Source organism: Leucoraja erinacea, chromosome 13, assembly GCF_028641065.1.
Source record: "Leucoraja erinacea ecotype New England chromosome 13, Leri_hhj_1, whole genome shotgun sequence".
Classification (NCBI taxonomy): Eukaryota; Metazoa; Chordata; class Chondrichthyes; order Rajiformes; family Rajidae; genus Leucoraja; species Leucoraja erinaceus.
The window spans coordinates 4,813,310-4,841,263 of record NC_073389.1 but is presented as its reverse complement, the minus strand read 5'-3'; the positions used below and the strand labels follow the sequence as shown (position 1 = coordinate 4,841,263).

The window sequence follows — 27,954 nt, the reverse complement described above, 5'->3', positions numbered from 1 at the left end:
GATCCAGTGCTGTCCACCTGGCATGTAGAGAAGAAGGCACACTGGATCCAGTGCTGTCCACCTGGCATGTAAACAACAAGGCACACTGGATCCAGTGCTGTCCACCTGGCATGTAGAGAAGAAGGCACACTGGATCCAGTGCTGTCCATCTGGCATGCAGAGAAGAAGGCACACTGGATCCAGTGCTGTCCATCTGGCATGCAGAGAAGAAGGCACACTGGATCCAGTGCTGTCCACCTGGCATGTAGAGAAGAAGGCACACTGAAATCCAGTGTTGTCCGCCTGGCATGTAGAGAAGAAGGCACACTGGATCCAGTGTTGTCCGCCTGGCATGTAGAGAAGAAGGCACACTGGATCCAGTGCTGTCCACCTGGCATGTAGAGAAGAAGGCACACTGGATCCAGTGCTGTCCATCTGGCATGTAAAGAACAAGGCACACTGGACACTAGTGTTGTACAACTAAATGTTAAGCAACAAATCTTCCCTGTTGCAATTTGCAGCAGTTGGAGTCCTGCCTCAAAATGCAAACTCGTCCTCAGAAGGAGACGGTTGCCAATTGCATAATAGAACATCTGTAGAAATGATTGAATAGCGGAAATTGCCAAACGCAGGGGAAGTTGGGTGGCGACACTAGAACAGCAACTTGTGCACTCACCAGTTTCAATTTGATCCAGTATTCTATGAAAAATGATAGGCATCGGAAAGTGGTGGTTTCAAATTTCACCTTACTCTACAACTGTGGGAGATAACACCAACAGTTTATGACACCTGCAAGTTTTATTAAAACATTAGATCTACTTTAAAGTACTTTCCAAGTGAAATGTCTTAGTATCAACAGTGTTGCAACTTGCCTACATTTGTGGTCATATTTGTAAAGATAGGAAAAGCCAAATAATAGACAATAGGTGCAGGAGTAGGCCATTCGGCCCTTTGAGCCAGCACCGCCATTCAATGTGATCATGGCTGATCATCCATAATCACTACCCCATTCCTGCCTTCTCCACATATCCCCATGACTCCGCTATCTTTAAGATAGCTCTCTTGAAAGTATCCAGAGAACCGGCCTCCACCGCCCTCTGAGGCAGAGAATTCCACAGATTCACCACTCTCTGTGAGAAAAAGTGTTTCCTCATCTCCAAATGGCTTACCCTGTATTCTTGAACTGTGACCCCTGGTTCTGGACTCCCCTAACATCGCAAAGCACATTTTCTGCTAAGATAGATATAGATAGACAAAATTACGAGAACCTTGCGTGTATGTCTTTTGGGACGTGTGCCTCTGTACGGAAAGAGTTCATTGTTTATTTCTTTGTTAATTCCTTATTTACGTTTCTAGCAGTCCGTGGTGCATAAGAGACACGGGAGACGTGTAATTAGTGGGTCAGAGTTATATTGTTGAAATATTATTTGGTCCGGAAAATGGATAATCCGTCAAGACTCTGGCACCAAGGATGACAAAAAAAAATCAAAGGTGTGCCTGTAACTCATTGTAGAATGGAAGAAACATTTTATTTAAAGGAAGGTCGATAGCTGGTTTCATATACGCTTTTATTTAGAGTTAAAAGTGTACAAAATCAGCAGTTGTCTTAAATGTTATCAAAAGAATAGAAAGTAAACACTTTCTTCATACATCTCGTTCCACGAAGCTCCACGTACAGCAGAAACACTTCATATAAATCTATGAAACTCATACAATTCAGTATTAATCCCAAAGTAATGCAATCATTTGTGCAGTAGGAAATCTCATCTGACTGTGAGCCACCATTTCACTAAAAGCACTACAACTTGAATAAAAGGACATTTTTTGGTATGAATTTTGTTAGACTATGATACAAGTATGTATAGTTGATGGTAGTCATATATTTAAAAATATTTCCATTAACCAGCCACTGCAGCAGTAATCTAATAACACCAACATCCCTCTGATGCTAGACAGTATGCCCTTCACTGGGAATATCTCATTAACAACATCCTATTTAAGTGACAAAGGAAAGAATGCCTGTTTATTTGGCAAATATGCATAAGTGGATGTGCATGATTCCCCGTTCTGTATTCCCAAGATAATTTGTAAATGTGCGAATTACCAAGGCGATTTTATACAACTTTTAGATCAATTTAGGCTGTCAGATGAACTGCAGGTTTGCAGTTCCTGCTTCCAATTCATTGTGTCACATTGCAAAACAAAATGCATCCACACTCTTTAGTGAATTTTAAATTGCTAGTTTTCTGTGGCTTAAACAGTTATCCAGCTATTTTGAAACGTTGGGGGACTTCAGCCTTTCCTAAAGGTAGATTTGTCATTCTTTCTTCAAACTGATAACATTTGTTATAAGTAGATTTGTCATTCTTTCTTCAAACTGATAACAAACTCAGAGAATCCAGTTTGGAAAGGTAAATGATTTGGATTTACATTTATAACACTGACCAAAATGCCTTGTCATAATAAACATAAATCACCTTCTGATGTAGATGAGATTAAGTCATGAAATGTGAAACGGTTAATTGGTTGAAGTTACGATAAGTCACAATAATAAGTCACGTTACTTTAGACACTGATGTAAAAAATTGAATTTTCAAGAGGAATAATACTGTGTGAAAGGAGGCAAACTCTGATGATAAATTTATCCCCACTGAAACACTGGAATAAGTTTGAATCGCAGACTTTGGCATTAATACTGCAACCCAGGCAATTTTACTGCCTTCCTAGAAGTAGCAGAATTTTCAGCAGTTTTGTATTTCTGCAGCTTATTTCTAAAGTCACATTTTGAGGATTGGCCGGTATATCTCAGCAGTATTTATACAGGGGGAGATCGCCATTCTGTAAAGCTGCTACAGTGCTTTGTAATACTTCAGCTTGCATTTGCTAGTTTATGTTACTTGCTTCACAAATATGCCATCAACCCCACTTGATGATTAAAAATAAGCTATTCACAAGAGATGGAACTGCATCATACTGTTCTGGACAATGGAAGACCATTCAGCGGTTGGCAATGGTGAACTGTTGGTGGATATCTTGCATGTTTGGCCACTGTGACAGGACTCACACAGGACAACGTCAGGGTAAGAGTTGCAGAATGTGATCACTTGAAGTAAAGAGCAAATGTGAAGTATAAAGATGCTAGTTACGTCTGGGTTTTGTGAAAGCAATATTTCTTAATCAGCAGACAACGTCCAATCATGAACCAACAGGGAGCAATGTTAAATAGAAGCAGCTTCATGTCAGGGAGGGAGTGGAGATCAGCTTGTCCATTGTGGTGTTAGAACACAACACATGGCACCAGGAGTTCATGCAAAGGCTGGAGTTTGCAACAAGCATTGTGAAACAGGCGGGGAAGCTCAGAGACTGCCACTACACATATAATCAATTCCAAGTCGAGAGAGACGGATTCTTGATGCAGTGTTGTCACCCCCTTCTCCCAATTGCAGAATTTCAAAGTTTTTAGAAAATACCATACCAGGATAATCATTCTAAAGTTAGGTTGGAGTTACTGTGTAGTTTGTTTTACACAAACAAAGAACTAATTCATCAATTAAGTATAACCACATCATCATCCCAGTCATCTGCTGACATGCTCGGTTTGAAGATAATGAACTATTGAATGGCTCTGTTCATTGGGAGGGGATCACAGCTCTGCCATCTGACGTTAGGCTGGCAACATGACCAACGGGAATTACAATTATCAAAGAATTGAGCTTTCGTTCAACCAACTATCATGAATAACCTCTTGAGTGCTCCTCTCCAGTGTAAGTGTAACCTGGTGTCCTGGTGAAAGATGCATGTGCACTTCCATGTTATAGAAAGACTGAATCTTTGGCAAAACGAGTGAATGGAACAATATTTACATCAAAATGATGCAGAGGCCTACTCATCCATTCGAAACAAAGACAACAGCGAAGGGGAAATGCCACCAACATATACCGTGCAGAAAGTGTGAAGTTACATGTTTAATGAACTAATTTTAATGGTGGCTCCCTAAATGGCGAAGTTAAGGACAAATACATTTTCTGGCTTATAATGGAAGTGGTTTTGAACAACCATCTAAGTGGACTTTTGAAGACATTAATCTTATTAACAGAATATTTAGTAACTAACCCCTAGTGTTTGGCTCTCACTGCCTGGCTACCATTATGCCTGGTGGATAATCAGAGAGGTTGGCCATACCTCCACAGTCTCATTTGACCAACGAGGAAGATCCAAGAAGGATTTAACAGAGAATACATGTGTGAAATAATTGAGGGCCCTCTCTTCCTAATGAGATGCCTGTGGAGTTCAGGCCAGTCACGTGTCCGAGTCTGTAACAGATTCCAGGATCTGAAATCTCACCCTGTCCACTCCAAGTTGAAATAATTTGTCAATGTGCCAACTTCATAGAACCATAATTTAAACATGTTCTTGTGTTTAAAAAGGCATCGTCTCACATTCACATGAAGTTAGAGCCAGCAGCCCCTGCATGTGTACACATCACACACATTTACTTTCAGGAAAGGGCTGTGCAGCGTGTTTTGTGAGATGTCACCCCTGTGTGAGTTACTGCCTTGCTGAGGAAACGTGCAGACGGCCAGGACCCCGAGCCACCAGCGGAAGCGTGGATGTACAGCTAGACTGATACAGCAATGCACACAAACACCAGCAGATGAACACATGGAAAGTTCCGCAAGACACGAGTAATCTCTTTTCTTCCTCCTTTCACCGAGAAGAGCGACAACGTAATTGATCAGCTGCAGAGCCCAGAAGTTCCCAGTCAGTGCTGCCTCAGTTACATCTGTGGCACATCCTGATTATTCAACTGCTCCAGAAGACTCTCCCTGAAAAAATACAAAAGGCGACTGCATCAAATACTCACGAGACATGGAATCCCTCAGTGTTGTACAGATACAAGGACGGGTCACCCTGCCCCACGGCACTATGTACACTTGACATTGAACTTGCCTGTTTGGATTTATGCTGTTATGGAAGGGATAATCTTTCCAGTACAGAAAGCGGCTAAACTGTGCAGCACTGGGTCTGAGAATGTTACTGAGCTTGGCTCCACTTGATAATTGAACAGGCCTCTCACAGGAACTTTCTCCCTGTTAAAGTCCGAGTGATGTCCGAGTGCAATGAGCACTGCAGGCACCTCCAGAGGGCAAACAACACCCACTGTAGCACAGCTACATCTCATAGACATTTGGACACAAAAATTGGGCCGAGAGGGATTAGTGGGATATGGGACCAGCCCAGTATGCCAGGTTGACCAGCATGGACAAGGTGGGCCGATGGGCCTGTTTGTATGCCGTGCAGCATTCATATAAGAAAACCTTTAGGATCTACCCTGCAATCATACAGATATTCTGCTGATAATTTGAACATTGAATCCCTTTTGGAGTATCCTACCAGAACAATACTCGTCCAAAACTAAAAGATTTGGATGGCTTCTAGCAAAGATTCTCGGTGAGTTAAGAAACCAACCAATGCACACGTTGGATAGGGTGAACAACCTTGCACTTACCTCTGCATTGGCCACTTGCGGCTCCTTGTCCATCGCCTTTGCTTCCTCGGTGCTCGGCTCTTGACGAGACACAGCAGAAACAGTCTCACTTCCCGCTGGGTTATGAGCAATACTGTTGGAGGTCTCAGTGTCTTTGTCTATAGATTCCACAACCGCCTTTGGAGCAATACCGTTTTCCTCAAGGTTCTCACATTGGTTCGGAACAGAACCTACTTCAGGCTCCTGGCTCTGAGGAGCCACAGGGTCACTGGGCATCTTCCGTGCTGGTTCTTCGGGTGAAAGGTCGACTGAGGAACAAGGTGAAGTGTGGACATCCCCCTCGGAGGAGGAGCGAGGTGAAGAGAGAATCTCCCCCTCAACAGATCGAGGTGAAGAGGGAGCCTCCGCCTCGGACAATTGAGCTGAAGGGCTTGCCTCCCCCTTGGCCGTGGAGAGAGGTGAAGAGAGAGTCTCCCTTTCAGCCGATTGATGTGAAGAGTGGACATCCCCCTGGGTGGAGGAGCGAGGATTTGCCTCCCCTTTGGCCGATTGAGGTGAAGAATGGACATTATCCTCAGCCGAGGAGTGGGAAGGAGCCGCCTCCCCCTCGGTGGAGGAGCGAGGTGAAGTGCTTGCCTCTGCCGAGGCCGAGGAGTTGGCCTCCCCATTACTGATTTGAACATCAGCAAAAACCTCATCGCTGGCATCCTCCGCTGACACACTGGGTTTGGTGTCTGCCGTCTGGGCCGCGTTGTCCTGCTGCTCCGGGTCGCCAACGTCGTCAGTCACCGACCTCCGAAATCGTCTGCTCGGGGGCCGGCGCTTCAGAGACGGCCGAGCTCGACTCTGCAGGTCAAACCAAACAAAGCAACTGAGAGCTAGATCCGGGACAGGAAATTCCTTTACATTCAATGACGATAGACAATAGCTGCAGGAGTAGGCCATTCGGCCCTTCAAGCCAGCACCGCCATTCAATGTGATCATGGCTGATCATCCCCAATCAGTACCCCGTTCCTGCCTTCTCCCCATATCCCCTGACTCTGCTATTTTTAAGAGCCCTATCTAGCTCTCTCTTGAAAGTATCCAGAGAACCTGCCTCCACGGCCCTCTGAGGTAGAGAATTCCACAGATTCACAACTCTCTGTGAGAAAAGGTGTTTCCTCGTCTCCGTTCTAAATGGCTTACCCCTTATTCTTAAACTGTGGCCCCTGATTATGGACTCCCCCAACATTGGGAACATGTTTCCTGCCTCTAGCGTGTCCAAACCCTTAATAATCTTATATGTTTCAATGAGATATCCTCTCACCCTTCTAAACTCCAGAGTAAACAAGCCCAGCCGCTCCATTCTCTCAGCATATGACAGTCCCGCCATCCCGGGAATTAACCTTGTGAACCTACGCTGCACTCCCTCAATAGCAAGAATGTCATTCCTCAAATTAGGTGACAAAACTGCACAAAATATTCCAGGTATGGTCTCACTAGGGCTCTGTACAACTGCAGAAGGATCTCTTTGCTCCTATAGAAACATAGAAAATAGGTGCAGGAGTAGGCCATTCGGCCCTTCGAGCCTGCACCGCCATTCAATATGATCATGGCTGATCATCCAACTCAGTATCCTGTACCTGCCTTCTCTCCATACCCCCCGATCCCTTTTGCCACAAGGGCCACATCTAACTCCCTCTTAAATATAGCCAATGAACCGGCCTCAACTACCTTCTGTGGCAGAGAAATCCACAGATTCTGTGTGAAAAATGTTTTTCTCATCTCGGTCCTAAAAGATTTCCCCTTATCCTTAAACTGTGACCCCTTGTTCGTGGACTTCCCCAACATCGGGAACAATCTTCCTGCATCTAGCCTGTCCAACCCCTTAAGAATTTTGTAAGTTTCTATAAGATCCCCCCCTCAATCTTCTAAATTCTAGCGAGTACAAGCCGAGTCTATCCAGTCTTTCTTCATATGAAAGTCCTGACATCCCAGGGATCAGTCTGGTGAACCTTCTCTGTACTCCCTCTATGGCAAGAATGTATTTCCTCAGATTAGGAGACCAAAACTGTACACAATACTCCAGGTGTGGTCTCACCAAGACCCTGTACAACTGCAGTAGAACCTCCCTGCTCCTACTCAAATCCTTTTGCTATGAATGCTAACGTACCATTCGCTTTCTTCACTGCCTGCTGCACCTGCATGCCTACTTTCATGACTGGTGTACCATGATCCCCAGGTCTCGTTGCATCTCCCCTTTTCCTAATTGGCCACCATTCAGATAATAGTCTACTTTCCTGTTCTTGCCCCACAGTGGATAACCTCACATTTATCCACATTATACTGCATCTGCCATGCATTTGACCACTCACCCAACCTATCCAAGTCACATTGCAGCCTCCTAGCATCCTCCTCACAGCCAACACTGGCCCCCCAGCTTCTTGTCATCCACAAACTTGGAGATGTTGCATTCAATTCCCATGTCCAAATCATTAATATATATTGTAAATGCCTACCATTCTGAAAAGGACCAGTTTACTCCTACTCTTTGCTTCCTGTTTGCCAGCCAGTTCTCGATCCACATCAATACTGAACCCCCAATACCATGTGCTTTAAGTTTGTATACTAATCTCTTATGTGGGACCTTGTCAAAAGCCTTCTGAAAGCCCAGATATAAAACATCCACTGATTCTCCCTTATCCACTCTACTGGTTACATCCTCGAAAAAATTCTATAAGATTCGTCAGACATGATTTACCTTTCATAAATCCATGCTGACTTTGTCCAATGATTTCACCACTTTCCAAATGTGCTGCTATCCCATCTTTAATAACTGACTCTAGCATTTTCCCCACTACCAATGTTAGACTAACTGATCTGTAATTCCCCGTTTTCTCTCTCCCTTCCTTTTTAAAAAGTGGGGTTACATTAGCTACCTTCCAATCTTCAGGAACTGCTCCAGTATCTAAAGAGTTTTGAAGAATTATCACTAATGCTTCCACTATTTCTGATGCTACTTCTTTAAGTACTCTGGGATGCAGCCTATCTGGCCCTGGGGATTTATCGGCCTTTAATCTATTCAATTTACCTAACACCACTTCCCGGCTAACCTGGATTTCACTCAGTTCCTCCATCTCATTTGACCCCCGGTCCCCTGCCATTTCTGGCAGATTATTTATGTCTTCCTTAGTGAAGACAGAACCAAAGTAGTTATTCAATTGGTCTGCCACGCCCTTGATCCTCATGATCAATTCACCTGTCTCTGACTGCAAGGGACCTACATTTGTTTTAACTAATCTTTTTCTCGTCACATATCTATAAAAACTTTTGCAGTCAGCGTTCCCTGCCATTTTTCTTTCATAATCTATTTTCCCTTTCCTAATTAAGCCCTTTGTCCTCCTCTGCTGGACTCTGATTTCTCCCAGTCCTCTGGTAGGCTGATTTTTCTGGCTAATTTGTATGCTTCATCTTTTGTTTTGATACTATCCCTTGTTATCCACGGATGCACTACCTTCCCTGATTTATTCTTTTGCCAAGCTGGGATGAACAATTGTTGTAGTTCATCCATGCAGTCTTTAAATGCCTTCCATTGCATATCCACCGTCAACCCTTTAAGAATCAATTGCCAGTCTATCTTGGCCAATTCACGTCTCATACCCTCAAAGTTACCTTTCTTGAAGTTCAGAACCCTTGTTTCTGAATTAACTATGTCACTCTCCATCCTAATGAAGAACTCAACCATATTATGGTCACTCTTGCCCAAGGGGCCACGCTCAACAAGACTGCTAACTAACCCTTCCTCATTACTCAATACCCAGTCTAAAATAGCCTGCTCTCTCGTTGGTTCCTCAGCTCCATGCTCTTGTTATAAAGGCCAACATGTCATTTGCTTTCTTCACTGCCTGCTGTACCTGCATGCTTACTTTCATTGACTGATGAACAAGAAGCACCAGATCCCGTTGTTCTTCCCCTTTTCCCAACTTGACTGTATATATTTATACAATGGTATATGGACACACTGATCTGTTCTGTATTTATTTATGCCTTCTATATTATGTTGTGCTGAAGCAAAGCAAGAATTTCATTGTCCTATCTGGGACACATGACAATAAACTCTCTTGAATCTTGACACCATATATCTTCAAATTCGAGACTATCTGAAAACATATACCCAAGAATACAAAATCTTGCTGCCAGACAAACTAGATGAATGTATGAATAGAAATTCAGAGTCAAACAAGTTAACATCATATCTGCATAATATATGATGTTAAATATAGAAATCCCATTGTCAGAAGTAATTAGAAGAGCCTGGGAAGAGGAACTTGGCCTTAAAACTCTAAAGGACAGATGGGAAGAAAACCTTTTATATATACACAATTGTTCCATTAACATTAGACATACTTTAATTCAATTTAAAATACTGCACAGACTCCACTACTCAAAGTCTAAACTGAATAAAATCTTTCCAAATGTATCTCCTATTTGTGACAAATGTTTCCTTGAGGAAGCAACTATAACACATTCCTTCGCCTCTTGCATAAAGTTACACAATTTTTGGAGAGGAATTTTTGAAATTTTCTCAAAAACACTAAAATTAAAATTGGGCCACGACATGGAATTGATTATTCTAGGTTCGTCAGAAGCCTGCTCTGAGCTATCATTATTTCAAAGAAGTTTCCTTAACTATGGTCTGATAACGACAAAAACATTTTTGGAAACATACATCTGTCCCTACTCTTAAAATGTGGATTACAAACATGTCTGAGATGCTACATCTTGAAAATATTAGACTTGTCTTAGCAAAGAACCAGATCATTGTTCGAAGACATGGACACCATTCATTGATTTATTACAAGGATAGTATGGTGCAACACAATTTTGGAGTTAAATCTAATTACGGGTTGGGTGATGGGTGATGGGTGGGGAGGGATGCCAGGCAGGTGTATCATCACTTTTCTTTTTTGTCTTTTTATTTCTCTATTCCTTTATTTCTTTTATTTACTCACTCTTTGGTTACACCACTTTGGTATTTTTGTACACTTGCTTCTAATAAATAAAAATTAAAAACAAATTAAAAGCTTTAAAATTATTTTCTCATATTTAACTTAAAGAATATTTTAACAATGCAATAATTTAAATTATTTTATAATTTATGTTCAGCATTCATAGAGGAGGGAAACAGTCTGAAGAAGGGTCCCGACATAAAACGTCACCTATCCATGTTCTTCAGAGATGCTGCCTGACCGTTGAGTTACGCCAGGATTGTGTCCTTTAGGGAAGCAGGCACTTCGGCCAAACTTTCCCATGCTGACCAAGATGCCTCATCTATGCCAGCGCCACCTGCCTGTGTTTGACCCATATCCCTCCAAACCTTTCCTTTCCATATAGCTGTCCAAGTGCTTTTTAAATGTTGTTACACAGACCTGTTACACCGAGTGCTGTTCCTAGACACTGTCATAAACGGATTTCTCTGTAAGTTAGAAACATCCCTTTTCTGCTGTAATCCACATCACATCACAGAACACACACTTGCTCCAATGCTTTCAGTTCATTGAATAGTCTCCCCAACACGACCCAGAATTAAACTAATGGAGTGTATACTGTATCTAGTTGTCAGTGAATACCAGGAAACAATTTATCATTACCAATGTGAAAAATGTTTTGAAAACATTTGGGAGAATTGGTCCAAAATGGGATTGGTGTACACACTGGTCACCATGCACTCCACTTGGGGACCTGCTAAGCCTGGGGGCACAGCTCAGCAAGTGGCAGAGCATTTCAAGGGTTTGGGCCTGGTGTTTCCAGCACAAACAGCCCCACACAAGCCAGCTTCACAGGCCTAATTGCCGTTTCATATCACATCTGGTGGCAAAATGACATGTGGGCAACTGGCTGCTTACGAGGACAGAAGGAAGATGCTGGAAACGAGCAAAACATGGAACAAAACACAAAACCCTGGATGAACTCAGTGGGTCAGACTGCACCTGGGAGAGTCCCAGCCCGAAATGTCATCTGTCCATTCCCTCCACAGATGCTGCACTCCACGGAGTGCACTATGTTTTATTGGCTGTGCGTGAGGCAGGCTACAATAACCTTCTCTGGCTGAATGTTATGTGCTGTGGAATGACATCTCTTCCTCATTCTCGGCACCCCAGTATCTCATTAGCCCTCCATCTTCTACTGATCCACACAATATGGACACCCAAATCCTTTTCCTCCTCATGCTGTCAGTCTTAGGCACAGGTATAGTCAAACACAAAGTGCTCAGTAGGTCAGGCAGCGTCTGTGGAGGGAATGGACAGATGACGTTTCAGGTCAGGACCCATCTTCAGATGGAGGGAGATAGCTGGAAAAGAGAGGTGGAGGCTGGATAAAGCTTGGCAAGTGACAGGTGGAAGATCGACACAAAATGATGGAGTAGCTCAGAGGGTCAGGCAGCATCTCTGGAGAAGACATTTCAGGTCGGAACCCTTCTTCAGCCTGAAATATAGAGATATCATTCAGTCTGAAGAACGGTTCTGACCCAAAACGTCACCTATTCCTTTTTGCCTGAGATGCTGTCTGACCCGCTGAGCTACTCCAGCATTTTGTGTTTATCTTTGGTATAAACCAGCATCTGTAGTTCCTTCCTACACAAGTGATGGGTGGATACAGGTGAGGGGGTTTTGATTGGTAGATGGGCGGAGGAAATGACAAAGGCGTCAACTTCTCCCTGTATAGGTTCACCAAGACATGCACCAAACAGCACATGAATGGCACAGGCTGTTTTGGGGGTTAAAGGCCAGCACAGTAACACAGCTTGACCCAGTGCCTCACCGTGCCAGAGACTTGGGTTCAACCCTGTCCTTAGGGCGCTGTCGGTGTGGAGTCTGCATGTTCTCCCTGTGATCACATGGGTTTCCTCCCATATTCCAAAGACGTGCGGGTTTGTAGGCCTCTATAAATTGTCCCTAGGGAGTCAAGAGTGGTTGAGGAAGTAGAATAACATCGAACTAGTGTGCATGTGTGATCAATGGTCGGCATGGACTCAGCAGACTGAACGGCCTGTTTCCGCGCTGTATCTCAAAACTAATGTTAAAAAAAAAAGAATCAAAAAGATAAGTTCACACACTCTGCCAATACCTCGAGGTGGTGATTGAACTTACCTTGTGCAGGCTCTGTAAAGGTTCAGCTTCCTTTGGTTGGTCCAAGGACACACTCCCGTCTGACTCACTGGACAGCGAGGCTGTTCCAGGGCTTTCAGGAGTGGAGGCAGGACTGGCAAACGGCGAGAAGGGCGACTTCAGTGGGCTCTTTGGACCGAGCCCAGGCATCAGGGCAGTCGGGGAGAAATGCAAGGTGGCCTAGACATTGAAAGAGAGAAGGGTCAAGGTGCACGTGCTCTGCAGGTCATTGTTCATGCCTGTCCACTACCAACACCCACACACACATCCCTCTGCACCTCACCAGCACCAGGCATCTATCTCCCCAACAGCAAGACGGGCAAACACATGCTTCAGCTTTGGATTGGAGTATTTAAAAAAACTAATTGTCACTAGTGAGGAAATTCATGCTGCCATTGGCTTTCCTGCTCGATTTTAATTATAAGAGATGTACAACCAAGGCTGGTTCACAATCCAAGGCATGTCACATACTTCCCGAGTTCAAAATACTGGCAAAATGTTTTTTTAATAGAATTAAACTTTTAGCAACTGAGTGAAAGAGTAGAGAACCTTCTAAGACTGCAAAAGACCTATATGATTCAATCTTTACTTTAACCACTGGCTTTTTGGAAAGGAGCGTGTGGTTTTCAGAATGCCTTCTGCCAGTGGATAATGTTGAGCCTGGTTGGGTGGGTTCTTCAGGAACTCTTCTCTACAATGGATGTAACATCCAGAATGTAAGCCACCTTTCTCTGTTAATGTTAAGGAACCCAGTAAGTTCATGAATCATTTTAAAATGATATATAAAAAAATAATTTTCAAGGGGTACCGGGATGGAGGGGATGGTTGACAAGTGGGGGTTAATGTTTGTCTATTGCTTTACAATTGTTTATTTATGTTTGGTTACTTCATATATGAAGTTTGTATGTGTATAATAGTTGTATGTATATATATGTCTGTAGGTATTATGGGAAATTGCCTGGGGTAATATTATTATTATTAATTAATTGATTTTTAAATATGGTAGAAGTGTTGGAGAAAAGGGGTGAGATTTAATAAGTTATTCTTCTTCTCACTCCTTTTCGAGCTTGTACAGACACAGAGTTGGACATTGGAAATTTGCTTTGTCCTTTTCATTGCTTGTAAATATTGATTGTAATGTCCAATTGTTTGATAATTTCGATTTTGTTACTATTAATGTCTTTAATGTCTTTACTTGTTCTTAATAAATAAAATAAATAAATAAAGTTTTTAAACGCTGCCTGACATTTTACCATGGGCTGTGCTGCACACCCACTGCCCTGCAGACACAGGCAACGGTAGCAAACATTCCCAAACATACCTGGAGCTTCTCAATGAGAGCAGAGGAGTTTTTCATTTTCAGTTTTGGCTGACGAGAGGCTTCGTTAATTGGTGGCTTCTGTGTACATATAAAGTAGAAGAAATGGGTTGCAAAACACTTCAACGCTTTCTATTCTAATTGGAGTATTTTAGCAAATGGAGCAGTTGATGACTTAATGCAGCAAGACCAGGGTGACGTGTGGGCAGAGGCCTATAAGCAGCAAGTCACAATCGTGCCACAGAAGTGCCCAACAATGATGTTTTCAGAACAAGTTGAACCATTCAACACATTGTCATCGCTGAGCCCACTGTTCACATTCAGGGGGTTCCCATTGACCAGAAAAGCAAGTGGATTTGTCATTGTGGCTAGGTTTATTGTCATTGTATTGTAATTAATTTATTAGCCAAGTATGTTTATTACTATCACGTGTATAGAAGTACATTGAAAAGCATTGCTCTGCATGCTGTCGAAGAAGCACTTCAGATATGCCACACATAAACACAATCAAGTCAAACTCAAGTACAATAGAGCAAAGGGGAAGATACAGAGTGCAGAATATAGTTCACAGGGTTGTAGCGCATCAGTTCCATAGACAAAGTCCAATGGCCTCAATGGGGTAGAGGTGGATCGGACAGTGGCCTAGCTTGTGGAAGGAATGGTCAGAAGCCTGATAACAGAGGGGAAGAAGCTGTTCCTGGATCTGGTGGTGCATGCTTTGAAGCATCTGTACCTTTTGCCTGACGGTAGTGGGGAAAAGAAGGAATGACAGGGGCGGGACAGGTCTTTGATTATGGTGGCTGATTTTCTGAGGCAGCATGAAGATAGATGGTGTCAGTGATGGGAAGTCCAATCTGTGGGATGGACTAAGTTACATCTACAATTTCTTGTGGCCTTGGGCAGAGATTTTCCCCAAAGCAACAGTATGCTTTCTATATTGCATCTGTAGAAGTTCGTAAAGGTCACTTGAGACCTGCCAAATGTTAGCTCCTTCACCTTATATCAGTCCATATCCCTGACAAACTGCACCAGTTATTTGCCTAGGCTACGCTGGCAACACCCAAACTCCTGTCCTTCATGGCGTGCAGGTCTACAGCACCAAGGGCATGGGACTTCAGACGCTGCATACTTCCCACTATCCCGACTGAAAGTATACCACACATCATCACCGAGCTGAAGTCCTGAGTGATGAAGGAGACCGCAAGGGCTCAAGATGACGGCACACTCTCAGTACCATCTTCCCAAGGGTAGCAAGGGGTTGGGAGCAATTGTGCCAGCAATATCCACAACTGAAAATGTCCAAGCATTCACAAATGCTAACGTTTCAAGTGTCAAGGGATAATGTAATTTACGGGATACACTTTATATGATAGTGGAATTAGAAATGTTCCAAAACATCAATGCCTTACCTGCTCTCCATTATGGTCTGTTTCAGTTTTCAAATGATTCCTAATACCAAATAGAGGAAGTGAGCAAGGAGGTTTTTTCCGAATTGGTCCTCTGGGGAGTTTCTGTGCAAAGAATGAACAAACGTCTTTTTCAAAGCAACTTGCAAATTTTTCACAAATTATAGAAGGGCAGCAAGAATGTTTCATTGTCATATGTTCCGACAATTAAATTCTTACTTGCAGCAGCTTACAGGCTTATAAATACAATATCACTCAGATAAATGTAAAATATTCAATAAATTAATAATCAGTAGCACTAGTTAACCATAATAGTGCAAAACCAAAGTCCGTTGATCAAGCAAAGTCAGGGTCCCTAGAAGATCATGGCTACTGAGGTTAGCTTCGTATTGTATTGTATTGTATTGTATTCAAATTTATTGTCATTGTCTCAATTAGAGACAACAAAATGAATTTCCCTTTAGTCAGTATCATAAAAATAAATAATAAATATTAAAACATATTAAAAAAATAAAATAGAAATTAAAAAAAAAAGCACAAACACAGAAAGTCCACGACACAACACAGTGGCACCAAGGTGAGGAAGGCACCATAGTCCAGCCAGCCTCCCCTCCGATCTTCCCAGATGTTCATCCGTGGTTGGGCCTTCCGAGCACCCGCAGTCGCCGCACCGGGCGGCCCGATGTTAAGGCCCTCACGCCGGCTGGTGGAACGCCGACGCCGAACCCCGACGGTGAACATCCCCCTCCTCAGCGGCCCGGACCTCCCGATCAGCCGCCTCCCGCGGCCGGAGTCCGCAGCTCCCGATTCGTGCAGTGTTTAAGAGCCCGGTCTTTGCTGTGAAGAAGCTGCTCTTGAACCGTGGTGACATACTGGTCAAGCTTCTGCCTCACAGCAACAGAGACCCAGGTTCAATCCTGACCTCGGGTGCTAACTGTGTGAAGTTTGCGCATTCTCCCTGTAGGTTTCCGCTGGGTGCTCTGGTTTCCCCCCACATTGGGCGGTCACGGAGGCACAGCGGTGGAGTTGCTGCCTTACAGTGAATGCAGCGCCCAAGACCTGGGTTCAATCCCAACAACGGGTTCTGTCTGTACGGAGTTTGTACGCTGTCCCCGTGACCTGCGTGGGTTTTCTCCGAGATCTTCGGTTTCCTCCCACACTCCAAAGACGTCCAGGTCTGTTGGTTAATTGGCTTGTTAAATGTAAAAATTGTCCCTAGTGGGTTTAGGATAGCGTTAATGTGTGGGGATCGCTGATCGGCGCGGACTCAGTGGGCTGAAGGGCCCGTTTCCATGCTGTATCCATAAAACTAAAAAAACTAAGAACCTGGACAGATCATCACAGCAAATACTTCCAGGTACTGCAGCGCAGTAGTTGAGATCCAGGCCCAGAGATCAGTATAACACATTATGAATTGAATAAGAATCATTTGATAATTATTTGGAAAATCCGTAAAAAGATTAAATAATCTGTCATTTATTGAAATCATATTAGTTTGCCGATGGAAAAATAATTCAGTTTTGACAGGCACACCGCAAGGTTGGGACTTACAGCTTGCAAAAGGGGTGGATCAGGAGACAGACCCTCACCGTGTCAGAGACATTACCTCCGTGACCAAACAGGGCAAGTGTGGGCGTAGAACCTAAATGGGTTTGGGTTCATCATACATTCATAGAACATTTTAGGCCTTTCATATCAGCGCCATTACTGATGCCAAGTTTCATTATTTGCAACTCATGAATCCATGAGAGACACTATTCTCGCAAAATGACTGGAATACATGCCTCGTCCTTTTCCAAGGTGGTGCTGGTCTTGTGGTTGAATTTTGAAGCTAATGCAGCAACTGATGTGGGTTTTTCTTCCATTGCTTGGACTGGGATTTCCCGAGGTCTCCTAGACTGGATAGAAGCAGAAATATAAGTGAAGGACACGGTCTTTGTTTAATGGCAACGAGAACCAGCCCGGAGAGGTTGCTGCCGAGCCTGGCCTCTGCTCACACCATGGACTAAAGATGAGGGACCCAAGGCCAGCAGAGCAGAGCGGCGGCAGGTAACAGTGCAAGGCCTCGTTGGTGGAGTGGGCCGCTGGAGGTCCTGGGGCCTGGCAATCCACGGAGAGGAGGTGGAGGGAGACAGTGAGGGATGCTGGACAAAGGGCCCAATGAGAGGAACTGGGTCCTTACCTTTCGCACCCTCGAGGTCAGCTGCAGGAGACGCCCCCTGGGGGAACAAGGGCTGGATGGCTAGGCACGGAGAGGGACATCAGTTTGCAGAACGACCAGAATGGAGGAGACGGCTGCAACGGGCTTTGTGGTCAGCTGCAGCTAGGACTGCAAAATGGTGCCCCAATGGCACCTCTTGCATATAGACTCAATGGGCTGCTCTATGCATACTGTATTGACCGGGGTGATTGTGCTTATGTACTGGGATAATCTGGCTGAGCTGTATGCAAAATATGTATTTCACGGCACCTGGTATACGTGACAATAAAGAAACCACTGCTCATTGAATGGTTCCTGGTCACATAATAATTACAGGCACGCAAATGCATGCAGTACATCTGTTGCTCTTCATGCAAAACATTAAATTCAATTTGCCAAAGTTCCCTTATAATGTACAATAACAACAGTTTCCCCAACATTAATTCAACAATTTAATTCACTTAGACCTGGCAAACAGTCAGCATTTCACGCAGCTTCTGTGGGAAGGGTAAAAGAGTTAATATTTCAGGTGTAAATTCTTTGTCAACTGTTGCAATTTCTCAAGAAGGGTCTTCAACCTGTAACATTAACTAGTTGCATCTCTATCGCTGGTGCTTGACCTGCAGAATGCTTCCGACATGCTCTGGGCTTATTTAGATTTCCAGCATATGTCGTTCTTTTTGATCTTGTGTTAAATTCCATTCATACTTTTGGCTTTGGGTTAGTGGAACTTCCAAATTAGTATAAGAAGCGTCACATTCCAAAATGCTGCCTGACCTGCAGAGTTCCTCCAGTTCAAACTTCCAACACCTGCAGTTACCCGTGTCACAATGAAGCATCAATTAGGATCGTTCAAAAACTACTTGTACAAAACCTTTATGTCAATTGAATGGTCCATATTGAAGCTTAAATGCAGGTTAAAGGTTTCACCAGGAGATTGTTTTTCTAACTTGCAAGCAGGGGTGCCCTGGTGTGGTTTTGTTTTTCAGACCACTGTCAAATGCTGAACTAAGCAACTTTGTTGTTTTATTGTGCCAACTGGAAATGTTATTTGCAAACAGGACTGTCAGAATATCCTATCTCAACCCATTGCAAAACCACATTTTTTGAACCCCCTCTCATTTTCTGATATACAATGTCCTGGTTTTCAGTGGTGACCAGCTATTAATAACATCTAGCAAGGATGTGTGCCTGATATTCCAGGCAGCAGTGAACCAACAACACTTGCCACAGATCTTTTACAAATTCACCCACTGTGGTTTAGGAGTGTGTTGCAACGACTTTACCTCCTCAGATTCCGACTGTTGTAATCCATTGGGAATTTGTGCAGTTCACCAACAATATCACCAAGGTTTCGGTATTTGAGAAATTTGACAAATGTAAAAAATTGTACTGGGAAAATTTGTATAGTCTCCGAAAATGTCGGATGAATCTTGTTTGTTTGAATGGTTCAGGAATTGTATATATCAATTGAATAAAGTCTATTTTGAAATTAAAAAGGTTTCGGTTTATTGTCACGTATCGAGGTACGGTGAAAAGCTTTGTTTTGAATGCTACCCAAACAGAACAGCTAATATTATACGTACAATCAAGACAATCTCAAGTACAATAGACAAGAGCAAAAGGGAAGACACAGTGTGCAGAGTATAGTTCTCGGCATTGTGTAGCACCAGTGGACACCAAAGGCAAGCAGGCTGAAGAATTTTCAGGGAATTACAGATAGCTGCACACCTCTGGGATTAAGATAGATGCTAGAGCACCAATTAAAATAAACTATAAAATTAAACAAACATTTCAGAAATTATGGAATTTTCTTCAAAATAATATTCACAGGGAATAATGCCTCATATCTTATATAATTAAAAGTCTCATCTTGACCACTTACTATCTGCGCATTAGATCGATTTTAGAAAAAAGGCTACCCTGGCCATCTTACTCACAGTCCTCCTCCACTGAGGCAGCTCCGAGGATTTTTCCCATCGATGAAAATAAAAAAGTTACGAGTTAAAAAAACTTTGAGATCTTTTTCTTGGTCCTCTCGCCTGTCAATCACCGCGATGAAGGTAACGCTCCTGCTGGGGGGGCAGGACTATAAAACCCCGGGTGCCTGGACGCGAGTCAGTCACTCTGCAAGATCGCGAGGGAGAGGACACGACTGTCATTCTAAAGCTGTGAATCAACTGAACTGTGAGTCTGCAATGTACTTGCAATGAATGATTTGTTAGCCTTTAATGACAATGCCATGAGTTGTTTGGCCTGCTGCCCTGCCCGTGCTTGAAACTGCAATGCTTTATTAGGTCCGACTGTTTGGAAGGAATAATTGCTTTATTACGTCCGACTGTGTTTAGTCCAAAAGTCCCGCTCATTTTGTGACTTTCGCTTAGTGGACAGGTCGCGCTGATTGCGTAATTTCCGGTGAGTGCAGAGGCTGCACTGATTACGTAATTTCCAGTAAGTGCAGAGGTCACGCTGATTGCGAAAGTGCTGCTAACTGGGAAGCCCCACAGTGGAGAGGCCGCGCTCAGCCGTGCGAGTAGATTCAAGAAGGTTTACTGTCATATATACAGTGGCTTGCAAAAGTATTCATACCCCTTGAACTTTTCCACATTTTGTCACGTTACAACCACAAACGTAAATGTATTTTATTGGGATTTTATGTGATAGACCAACACAAAGCGGTGCATAATTGTGAAGTGGAAGGAAAATGATACATGGTTTTCAAATTTTTTTACAAATAAAAAACTGAAAAGTGTGGCGTGCAAAAGTATTCAGTCCCCTTTATTCTGATACCTCTAAATAAAATCCAGTGCAACCAATTGCATTCAGAAGTCACCTAATTAGTAAATAGAGTCCACTTGTGTGTAATCTAATCTCAGTATAAATACAGCTGTTCTGTGAAGGCCTCAGAGTTTTGTTAGAGAACATTAGTGGGGAAACTGCTAGAGTCAGTTATTAAAGATGGGATAGCAGCACATTTGGAAAGTGGTGAAATCATTGTACAAAGTCAGCATGGATTTACGAAAGGTAAATCATGTCTGACGAATCTTATAGAATTTTTCGAGGATGTAACTACAGGGGTAGTAGCGTGGATAGGGGAGAACCAGTGGATGTGGTGTATCTGGACTTCCAGAAGGCTTTCGACACGGTCCCACATAAGAGATTAGTATACAAACAAGGTCCCACAAAAGAGATTAGTATACAAAGCACAAGGCATTGGGGGTTCAATATTGATGTGGATAGAGAACTGGCTGGCAAACAGGAAGCAAAGAGTAGGAGTAAACGGGCCCTTTTCACAATGGCAGGCAGTGACTAGTGGGGTACCGCAAGGCTCAGTGCTGGGACCCCAGCTATTTACAATATATATTAATGATCTGGATGAGGGAATTGAAGGCAATATCTCCAAGTTTGCGGATGACACTAAGCTGGGGGGGGGGGGGGGGGCAGTGTTATCTGTGAGGAGGATGCTAGGAGACTGCAAGGTGACTTGGATAGGCTGGGTGAGTGGGCAAATGTTTGGCAGATGCAGTATAATGGGGATAAATGTGAGGTTATCCATTTTGGTGGTAAAAACAGGAAAGCAGACTATTATCTAAATGGTGCCCGACTAGGAAAAGGGGAGATGCAGCGAGACCTGGGTGTCATGGTACACCAGTCATTGAAAGTAGGCATGCAGGTGCAGCAGGCAGTGAAGAATGCGAATGGTATGTTAGCTTTCATAGCAAAAGGATTTGAGTATAGGAGCAGGGAGGTTCTACTGCAGTTGTACAGGGCCTTGGTGAGACCACACCTGGAGTATTGCGTACAGTTTTGGTCTCCAAGTCTGAGGAAGGACATTATTGCCATAGAGGGAGTGCAGAGAAGGTTCACCAGACTGATTCCTGGGATGTCAGGACTGTCTTATGAAGAAAGACTGGATAGACTTGGTTTATACTCTCTAGAATTTAGGAGATTGAGAGGGGATCATAGAAACTTACAAAATTCTTAAGGGGTTGGACAGGCTAGATGCAGGAAGATTGCTCCCGATGTTGGGGAAGTCCAGGACAAGGGGTCACAGCTTAAGGATAAGGGGGAAATCCTTTAAAACCGAGATGAGAAGAACTGTTTTCACACAGAGAGTGGTGAATCTCTGGAACTCTCTGCTACAGAGGGTAGTCGAGGCCAGTTCATTGGCTATATTTAAGAGGGAGTTAGATGTGGCCCTTGTGGCTAAGGGGATCAGAGGGTATGGAGAGAAGGCAGGTACGGGATACAGAGTTGGATGATCAGCCATGATCATATTGAATGGCGGTGCAGGCTCAAAGGGCCGAATGGCCTACTCCTGCACCTAATTTCTATGTTTCTATGTTTCTATGAGTGAACAAACAGCATCATGAAGCCCAAGGAACACACCAGACAGGCCAGGGATAAAGTTGTGGAGAAGTTTAAAGCAGGGTTAGGTTATAAAAAAATATCCCAAGCTTTGAACATCTCACGGAGCACTGTTCAATCCATCATCCGAAAATGGAAACAACTGCAAACCTACCAAGACATAGCCGTCCGCCTAAACTGACAGACCAGGCAAGGAGAGCATTGATCAGAGAAGCAGCCAAGCAGCCATGGTAACTCTGGAGGAGCTGCAGAGATCCACAGCTCAGGTGGGAGAATCTGTCCACAGAACAACTATTAATCGTGCACTCCACAAATCGGGCCTTTATGGAAGAGTAGCAAGAAGAAAGCCATTGTTGAAAAAAAGCCATAAGAAGTCCCGTTGGCAGTTTGTCACAAGCCATGTTGGGGACACAGCAAACATGTGGATGAAGGAGCTCTGGTCAGATGAGACCAAAATTGAACTTTTTGGCCTAAATGCAAAACGCTATGTGTGGTGCAAAACTAACACTGCATATCACCCTGAACACACCATCCCCACTGTGAAACATGGTGGTGGCAGCACCATGCTGTGGGGATGCTTTTCTGTGGTAAAATGTGGAAAAGTTCAAGGGGTATGAACATTTTTGCAAGCCACTGTATTGTGAGTGTGTGTGTGAGTCTAAATGTGAATGTGTGAGTGTGTATGTGTGTGAGTCTGTGTGTGTGTATATTGGAATTGGTGGAGAGGCGGAATATTGTGTTGGGGGACTAGGCCTCCCGTGAAGCTGGGACCCAACGGGTCCCACTTAGTCTAGTTTACAATTATTTCCTCGGGCCGGATGTTACGGAGACATAAAGCGCAGAAACAGGCCACTAGGCCCAACTCTCATCTGTGCTAGCCCTATTTGCCAGTGCTTGACCCATATTCCTCCAAACCATTTCTATCCATGTACCTGTCCAAATGTCATTATAGTTCCTGCCTCAACTATCTCACCAGGCATCTTATTCCATACAGCCACCAGCGTACCACTGCCCGAATGAATAACCTTTGGCCTCTAGTTCGTGATTCCCCTACCTTGGATTCACCTTATCTATTTCCCCCCCCCCCCCTCCCCTCTAATGCACCTCTATAAGACCACCCTTCATCCTCCTGCACTCCAAGCAATAAAATCCTAGGCTGCCCAAACTCTCCATTTAGCCCAGGCCCTCGAGCTGGGCAAAACTAACTATTACTCACACTTAGCGGTGTTTAGTTTAGAGATACAGCACCAGCCACTGGGTCCGCACCGACCAGCGATCCCTGCACATTAACACTATCCTACATCCAGTAGGGACAATTTTTACATTTACCAAAAAAATGAATCTACAAACCTGCACGTCTTTGAAATGTGGGAAGAAACCGAAGATCTTGGAGAAACCCCACTCAGGTCACGGGCGGACATACAAGCTCCGTACAGTAATCGGGATTGAACCCGGGTCTCTGGCGCTGCCCTTCACTGTGCCTGCCCAAATCGGGCTCGTCCGGGATTTGAACCCGGGACCTCTCGCACCCGAAGCGAGAATCATACCCCTAGACCAACAAGCCGGCTGTAACTTACTTCTTCACCATTGTGTGACTGCACCAAATGTTAAGCTGAACGGACAGATAACAGACTAATCATTAATCATTTCATCTGCTTCCAATGTATTTTTTCTGGAAGCCAGCAGCCAGCTCCAATGACACATCCCTCCTGATGCATTCTGTTCACACCTTTGGTATCTTTCACGTAAGGGAGACATAAATAGAAACGTTCTGGTTTAAATATACATCCAGCTATCAGTGCATTGTTGGAGCTTTAGGTCAATGTGACCTACAGATGAAAGAGACTCATGGCTGAAAATATTCATGGGCAGTGGCAGCAGTGATATCTTTAAATATGGGCCATCACACCCAGGCTTCACAGAGCCGCCTGCACTGTCTCTCATGGGCATTGTGAAGTACAAACAGATAGTAATTATGGCAAGCCCAGCCTTGGAGATGGCACTGTGCCAGAAATGCCATTATCAGCATCGTCAGCCCTGCATAACTGTCTCACAACTTGGCTGGTAAACTGTGTTGCACAGTGAATAATATCAGTGCAACTGTTTGCCATGGTACGGCACACCAGCATCGCTAGACAGTTAAGCACCATTACTTTGTCCATGAAAAAAAAAAACACTGAATAAAATAATGTTCAAGAATGAACTGCAGATGCTGGAAAATCGAAAGGGGAGGAGTTTTATTAACTCCTCCAATTTCAGGTAGTCCCTGCTTTCTCCTTCTTTCCTCTCCCCTTTCCAGCTCTCCCACAGCCCATTGTCTGCATTTCTTCCTTTCTTCTTCCTGCCCCCCCCCCCCATCATTCTGAAGAAGGGGCTCGACCCGAAAAGTCACCTATTCATAGATGCTGCCTCACCCGCTGAGTTTCTCCAGTATTTTTGACTAGCTACTGAATAAAATAATACCTTTTGCAAAATTCTGATATAAAATTGGTGCTCAAACTTTCACATGTTTTTCGTGACTCACAACTAACATGGTGGATACTTGTCTGTGTGACATGGGCAGGTAAAGATTAAGAAACATAAGGAATTGCAGATGCTCGAATCTGGCACAAGAGCACAAAGTCTGACACGAGCAGGTAAAGTTTGGTTTAGTTTACTTTGTTATTGTCACATATACAGAGATACTGTGAAAAGCTTCGAATTGCGTGCTATTCAGTGAAATCATACTATATATTAGTGCAATCATATGCAAAAGAAGTGCAAAATAATGGTAATAGATACTAGTGGGGTACCGCAAGGCTCAATGCTGGGACCCCAGCTATTTACAATATATATTAATGATCTGGAAGAGGGAATTGAATGCAACATCTCCAAGTTCGCGGATGACACGAAGCTGGGGGGCAGTGTTAGCTGTGAGGAGGATGCTAGGAGGCTGCAAGGTGACTTGGATAGGTTGGGTGAGTGGGAAAATGCATGGCAGATGCAGCATAATGTGGATAAATGTGAGGTTATCCACTTTGGAGGCAAAAACAGGAAAGTAGACTATTATCTAAATGGTGGCCGATTAGGAAAAGGGGAGATGCAATGAGACCCGGGTGTCATGGTACACCGGTCATTGAAAGTAGGCATGCAGGTGCAGCAGGCAGTGAAGAAAGGGAATGGTATGTTAGCATTCATAGCAAAAGGATTTGAGTATAAGAGCAGGGAGGTTCTACTGCAGTTATACAGGGTCTTGGAGTATTGCATACAGTTTTGGTCTCCTAATTTGAGGAAAGACATTCTTGCCATAGAGGGAGTACAGAGAAGGTTCACCAGACTGATTCCTGAGATGGTAGGACTTTCATATGAAGAAAGACTGGATAGACTCGGCTTGTACTCGCTAGAATTTAGAAGATTGAGGGGGGATCTTATAGAAACTTACAAAATTTTTAAGTGGTTGGACAGGCTAGATGCAGGAAGATTGTTCCCGATGTTGGGGAAGTCCAGAACAAGGGGTCACAGTTTAAGGATAAGGGGGACGTCGTTTAGGACCGAGATGAGAAAATCATTTTTTACACAGAGAGTGGGAATCTGTGGAATTCTCTGTCACAGAAGGTAGTTGAGGCCAGTTCATTGGCTATATTTAAGAGGGAGTTAGATGTGGCCCTTGTGGCTAAAGGGATCAGGGGGTATGGAGAGAAGGCAGGTACAGGATACTGAGTGGATGATTAGCCATGATCATATTGAATGGCGGTGCAGGCTCGAAGGGCCGAATGGCCTACTCCTGCACCTATTTTCTATGTTTCTAATAGAGGATCCTCTTTGGGGACAGCGTGCAAAGAGTTTAGTTTAGTTTATTGTCACGAGCACCACCACGTCCGGTGCCATCTTGCAAACTTTCAAGTCTCTGAAATCAAATCTGATCAAGATCTAAGGAGATAACCATTTCATATTTCTCCCCCAGTGTCCTGGCAGCACTGGATGGGTGATGTAGGGGTGGGCCTGGCCCAGCGCGATGCCTGCCACCGCCGGTCCGTGCAGCTGTCGCAGGCTGCGCTTGATCTACTCGCTTGCCCGGCTGCTGTAGGACCTCCCGCAGCAGCCTCTACCAACACCGCAGTCTCTGCAAACATGCCGCCCGTTGCCTCCAGTAGCCTCCTCTCCGCTTCTGTGCACCAGGATCACCATGTCCCAGTTGCCAAAGTGACCATGGAATTTAGGATGCTTTCTGAAGACAGAGGAGGCAAAACCACCAACTCCCCCTTCACCTTCCAATGGCTCTTGACTTTAAAGCAAAACAGATTACAAGGCAAGAAAAGTAGACACAAGCAACTACAGATGCTGGTTCACAAAAGCCGACACAAAGTGCCGGAGTAACTCCACGAGTCTGAAGCAGGGTCCCGACCTGAAACATCACCTATCCATGTTCTCCTGAGATGCTGCCAGACCCACCCAGTCACTCCAGCATTTTGTGTCTTCCTTACAAGACGAGGAGTTAAATTTGCCCAATAGATGTCCTTCCTGATGTTCAGTTTCATTGGCCTCAATCATATTGAAAATTGTGTCTATCATATAAAGATTTTAATAACTGCGGGGCCATTGAATAAAAGATAGTCATTATCAAACTGGATTTATTTTCCTCTGTCATACTGCTCTTTGAAATTTCTAACTGATGTCAGCATTTGCTGCAAGAGTTCTGCCATCCACACACAGACTTTTCTTCCTGCAATTATTGCTCATAGATTATGTAAATACAAGACAATTGCATGTGATATTTAAACACTTCACCCCTCACTTTGCCAAATAATTTTGGAATACTGATTCACTGATTTTATACCCTACATGTCACTGCAAGAGACATTCTCCCTGCTGAGATTTGAGCATTAATATTGTCGCTGGGGTTTTATCACAACTGCCTTAATAACCCAAGCAAATGGAATAGCTAAGTAAATATTCCACATATCACTCCAGCAGATTTCTGAAGCAAATTTAGAATGCTTTTTATTTGTAGACAATAAGGTACCACTATGCACAATGAATTCACATACATGTCACATAGTCGGAAAACAAAATAATGAGGTTTAACTTTTTAAACATGCCAGTGTGCTGTGCTGGCACATATCGGCACAAGAACAAGCACTGTATTTTCGTAACATTGAATGAGAATTCCAAAGACAGTGAACATACTGTAGCACCAAGTTCAATATCGCAATCAATTCCTTGTAGAAATCTTATTTAGAAATGAAAATACCAAAAATAATTGAAATGTTTTACATTTGGAAGGTCATACTATTTTTATATAAATAGAAATGGTATCATTGTCAACACTGAAGGGGAAAGTATGGTTCATTTAGCAGTGAGTTCAAGAGAATAAATTCATTGGGCCATGACAAGAGATACGTTGGATGTGTGTGTAAGTGCCACCGCCTTTGTGGTACACCAAACATAGAGCTGTTGCACAGCTCAGGAAGGGGTAGCGGTGGACCCAAGTGCAATTTCCCCACCCAGTTGCATTTTAAAAGTAGTTTTACTTGAGATGCATGAAATAGTGAAGTGAGTGGTAACAGACTGGTAAAATGGGCAGAGGGGTAAATCGCAGACAGATATTTGATTTGGGAAGAATGAGGAAAGGCAATTTAACCTACAAAATGGCACAGAATGAAAGGGCATGTTGTTGCAGAAACAATAGATCCTTGAAGGCTGAAGGGAATAAAGTGAATGCGCACCTGTCTTTTTCCCCGGGAAGAGGATTCTAGAACTAGAGGGCACAGGTTTAAAGTGAGACAGGAGAGATGGAACTTTTCCATTCAGAGGATAATCTGGAAAGAGTGGCCAGAGAAAGCTAGAGAAGCAGATCCAATTATGACATAAACGATATATAGACAGGTATATGGATAGGAAAGGTTTAGAGAGATATGGGTAAATACAGGCAAATGGTACTAGCCCTCTATGCCATTGGTGTAGATAGGTGGGCCGAAGGGCCTGATTCTGTGCTGTACAGCTACATGACCAGTTGAAAATAATGTTAAAACAATATCCAGATGCACAAAGTATAGTTCCTAAAATAC

The 27,954-nt window shown here is 43.7% G+C and overlaps 1 protein-coding gene and 1 non-coding gene across 8 annotated transcripts in view; both read right to left on the bottom strand.

The window, feature by feature from the left end:
- Positions 1-1,530: 1,530 nt before the first annotated feature.
- The window catches only part of LOC129702560 (capZ-interacting protein-like), a 51,290-nt gene continuing 24,866 nt past the window's right edge, over positions 1,531-27,954 (bottom strand). For 5 of the 7 annotated variants that reach the window (XM_055644332.1, XM_055644328.1, XM_055644329.1 and 2 more), the window contains exons 2-7: positions 17,124-17,237; positions 15,343-15,444; positions 13,937-14,014; positions 12,598-12,795; positions 5,489-6,313; positions 1,531-4,805 (exon numbers count right to left, since the gene is read on the bottom strand). In XM_055644332.1, the coding sequence (XP_055500307.1) occupies positions 4,779-4,805; positions 5,489-6,313; positions 12,598-12,795; positions 13,937-14,014; positions 15,343-15,444; positions 17,124-17,204 (1,311 nt within the window). In that variant the 5' untranslated portion in view covers positions 17,205-17,237 and the 3' untranslated portion in view covers positions 1,531-4,778. Of the gene's footprint in view, positions 4,806-5,488; positions 6,314-12,597; positions 12,796-13,936; positions 14,015-15,342; positions 15,445-17,123; positions 17,238-23,257; positions 23,346-27,954 lie in introns of those variants that run through there. The other 2 variants (XM_055644335.1, XM_055644333.1) reach the window with 2 other exon arrangements.
- trnap-cgg (transfer RNA proline (anticodon CGG)) lies at positions 23,400-23,471 on the bottom strand. Its single transcript has one exon. It is a non-coding gene; the product is annotated as a tRNA-Pro (tRNA).